Below are 3,409 nucleotides of genomic sequence, written 5' to 3'. Positions count from 1 at the left end.
AGATTTAGCTGGTGTATCTTGAGAGCCATCTGATATCCTGGAAAATGCTGGTCCCGAGACGGTTCAACGCAGGGGAGCATATATCTTTCAGTATGTGGCGATTGGGGCGGTCGTTCCCTCCACTTGAGAGCGCCCCCAGAACAGAGCGTGGGGTAAAGAACCGTTTGAATGATCTGGGCGTGACAGGAGGGGGCTTTTTAGTCTTCGTTCGAGGAGGAGATGAAAGTATCTGTGGAGCATTGAATATAGGAGGAGAAGATGGAATCGTGTCCTGGGATCCCTCGGGGGTGTCGGATCTGACATATAGAGAAGAGGACCCAGTGACAGATTCCATGGCTAGGGTTATATTGAGTTGGATACAAATTTAACGCATTGAAATCAATATCTATTTATGCTTTGAAAGGAGTTGGAGGGTGACTGCAGCTGGCGGAGGAAGAGGAGGAGTTGTCAGATTTCGAGCCCCACGGGAAGAGATTTTGATATTGAGGCTCTGTCTGCCCTCAAACTGCGTCCAACAATTGATCTCCGCGAAGTCGTGCCCGTGTCGGTCTTGGCGCTTCCGCGACGCGAGTGCTTAGTCATGGTGACCTGGCGTCATACTGCCCCAAAGGAAGCGATTCCGCTAGATTTAAAGAGGAAGGCGGTGAAGTACTTCACAGCTTGGTGCTCGGCTCTCGGGGTGTTGATGCCGAGCCTGCGCTTAGCCTAAAGGAGAATTTTTGATTTTTCAATATTGAAAGTTGACGAACAATTTAAGTCAATTGCCCTGTCCAGTTTCTGCTATGAAGATGGCTCCCATCAAGCGGAAGGGTAATGGCCCAGATGAGTCAGGTTCGCGGCAGCCGCAGAAAAGAGTCAAGGTCATAGCTGGCGTGCAGCGCAAGGATGTGAACGGCGGGAAGAATTCGAAGAAACCGGCGGAGAAGTCGAAAGATTCTTTGGATTCACCCTCGAAGACACCAGCTGTTTCTGTCTTGCGGGAGGAGGAACCCGCATTTCCCCGTGGTGGTGCAAATATTTTATCACCGCTTGAGCAGAAACAAATCCATATCCAGGCAACTCGTGACGTTCTGTTCGAGCAGAAGGGAGCGCAGGCTCAGGATGATATTGACAATGAGGACGGGACTCAGAAGAAACAATCTAGCAAGGAATTCGGGATTAAATCTAGGAAATGGAAGACCAAATCCATGAAGCACACGATTCCTCAGGCGTCTACCAAGGAGGAGGTTCGCATTGAAGGGCTTAATTTCAAGGTACTTTGTTCCTCCCTGAATAGTGAATCCTGAGTGAATCAACACCACTGATGTTTATTTTTAAAGCGCATTGTCGTAGGATCTAATATCCTTGGCCAAGTCTCTAGCATCAATGCTCACGACATTGGTTTGTCGCTTCCGAACAATTTAACTGGTTACGTACCACTCACCGCAGTATCGAAAACACTCCAGCAGAAGATTGAAAAACTCTTGAACAGCAGCCAAGAAGAAGAAGATAATTCCGATGGTGATGATGATGATGGAGATGATGATTTGGATTTGAAATCCTACTTCAAATTGGGCCAATATTTACGAGCGGCCGTTACATCAACTGAAACTGAGGTGAATCATGGTAAAATCAAGGGGAAAAAACATATCGAGCTTTCAGTGGACCCTAGGGAGGCTAATTCAGGCCTTTCGAAATCCGATCTAGTCGTTAATGCAACTGTACAAGCCTCTGTCCTTAGTTTAGAGGATCACGGATTGGTTATGGATCTTGGCTTGGAGGATGGCCAAACGAGAGGGTTTATGTCTTCGAAAGAAATACCCCATGACCTCGAGCTATTACAGATCAAGGAAGGCACGGTTTTCCTTTGCGTCGTGACTGGGCATAATGCGAATGGCAACGTTGTGAAGCTTTCCGCCAACTTGCCAACGGCCGGCTCCATTAAAAAATCCCACTTCTTGACATCTGCACCCACCATCCACTCATTCCTTCCTGGAACAGCGGCAGAAATCCTTCTGACCCAAGTTACTTCGACTGGCATGGCTGGAAAAATCATGGGAATGCTGGACGCTGTTGTTGATATAGTCCAGTCCGGAGCCACTGCTGGAAAGGAAGATATTACCGCAAGGTATCATGTTGGTGCGAAAATTAAAGGTCGACTAATTTGCACATTCCCCACGGCAGAACCTTTGAAACTTGGATTTTCGATCCTGGACCACGTTGTCAAGTTTATGCCAACAGTTCTAGACCGCAAATCTAGCTGTGAGGTTGTCCCTGCTATATCTGCCATTGTGCCTGAAGTAAAAGTCACTAAAGTTGAGCCTGGGTTGGGAGTCTACGCTCAATTCAATGACAAGCATTATGGATTTGTCCATATTTCCAGGCTCTCCGATGACAAGGTCGATAGCATATCTTCTACGCAAGGTCCTTATATGGTCGATTCTACCCATGAAGCAAGAATAGTTGGCTTCAGCGCACTGGATAACCTCTATCTACTATCTCTCGAAAGAAAGGTCATCGACCAACCTTTCCTTCGTCTCGAGGACGTTACAGTTGGCGCGGTGGTCAAGGGAAAGATCGAGAAACTCCTCATTGGACCTGATGGTATCAGCGGACTCATTGTTTCTCTCGCGGATGGCATTTCCGGGTTGGTTCCAGGAATGCATATGTCCGATACTAAACTGCAGCATCCAGAAAAGAAGTTCCGTGAAGGAGTACAGGTTTCCGCCAGGATCCTTTCCGTGAATTTGGAGAAACGCCAGTTACGACTTACGTTGAAAAAGACGTTGTTAAACAGCGAATCCTCTACCTGGTGTGATTATAGCGACATCCTTCCAGGGAACAAATCACCCGGAACCATCATCAGCATTCAGTCTCATGGAGCAATTGTTCAGTTTTATGGCGAAGTTCGAGGATTTCTCCCGGTTTCGGAAATGAGTGAAGCTTATATCAAGGACCCCGCTCAACATTTCAATATTGGACAAGTTGTGAATGTGCATGCGCTAAATGTTGACGCAGAGTTGCGAAAGCTGGTAGTCTCCTGCAAGGACCAGTTGTCCTCCACAGAAGCTTACAAGCGCGCGCTTGAGCATATCCACCCAGGGAACACTGTTTCAGGCACTGTATTTGAAAAATCCAATGAAGATATACTGCTAAAGCTGGAGGACTCTGGGTTGGTTGCTAGATTAAATGCGGAACACGTCAGCGATGGCCAAGCTTCGAGAAATGGCGCTGCTCTTGCCCGCATTAGAGTCGGACAGAAACTTAATGAACTTTTAATCCTTAATATACAAAAGTCTCATCAGTTAATCAAGGTCACCAATAAGCCGAGCCTGAAGCAAGCTCGTCAACGAGGGGAATTACCTACCAAATTTGAGGATCTTCGAAAGGATCCAAGGTGACCGGATTCGTGAAGAACATCATTGCGGAT

At 47.2% G+C, this 3,409-nt stretch overlaps 1 protein-coding gene across 1 annotated transcript; it reads left to right on the top strand.

Moving 5' to 3' along the window:
- Positions 1-788: 788 nt before the first annotated feature.
- On the top strand, positions 789-3,380 carry HCAG_07280 (conserved hypothetical protein; the record flags this gene model as incomplete). The annotated part of the gene is made up of 2 exons (XM_001537808.1): positions 789-1,253; positions 1,446-3,380. 2 exons carry the CDS (start codon positions 789-791, stop codon positions 3,378-3,380), a joined length of 2,400 nt encoding a protein of 799 aa, XP_001537858.1.
- Between the last annotated feature and the right edge of the window lie 29 nt (positions 3,381-3,409).

The sequence above is a fragment of the Histoplasma capsulatum genome, genomic scaffold, assembly GCF_000149585.1.
Source record: "Histoplasma capsulatum NAm1 scaffold_8 genomic scaffold, whole genome shotgun sequence".
In the NCBI taxonomy this organism is placed as follows: Eukaryota; Fungi; Ascomycota; class Eurotiomycetes; order Onygenales; family Ajellomycetaceae; genus Histoplasma; species Histoplasma mississippiense.
This window is presented reverse-complemented; position numbering and strand designations above follow the sequence as displayed.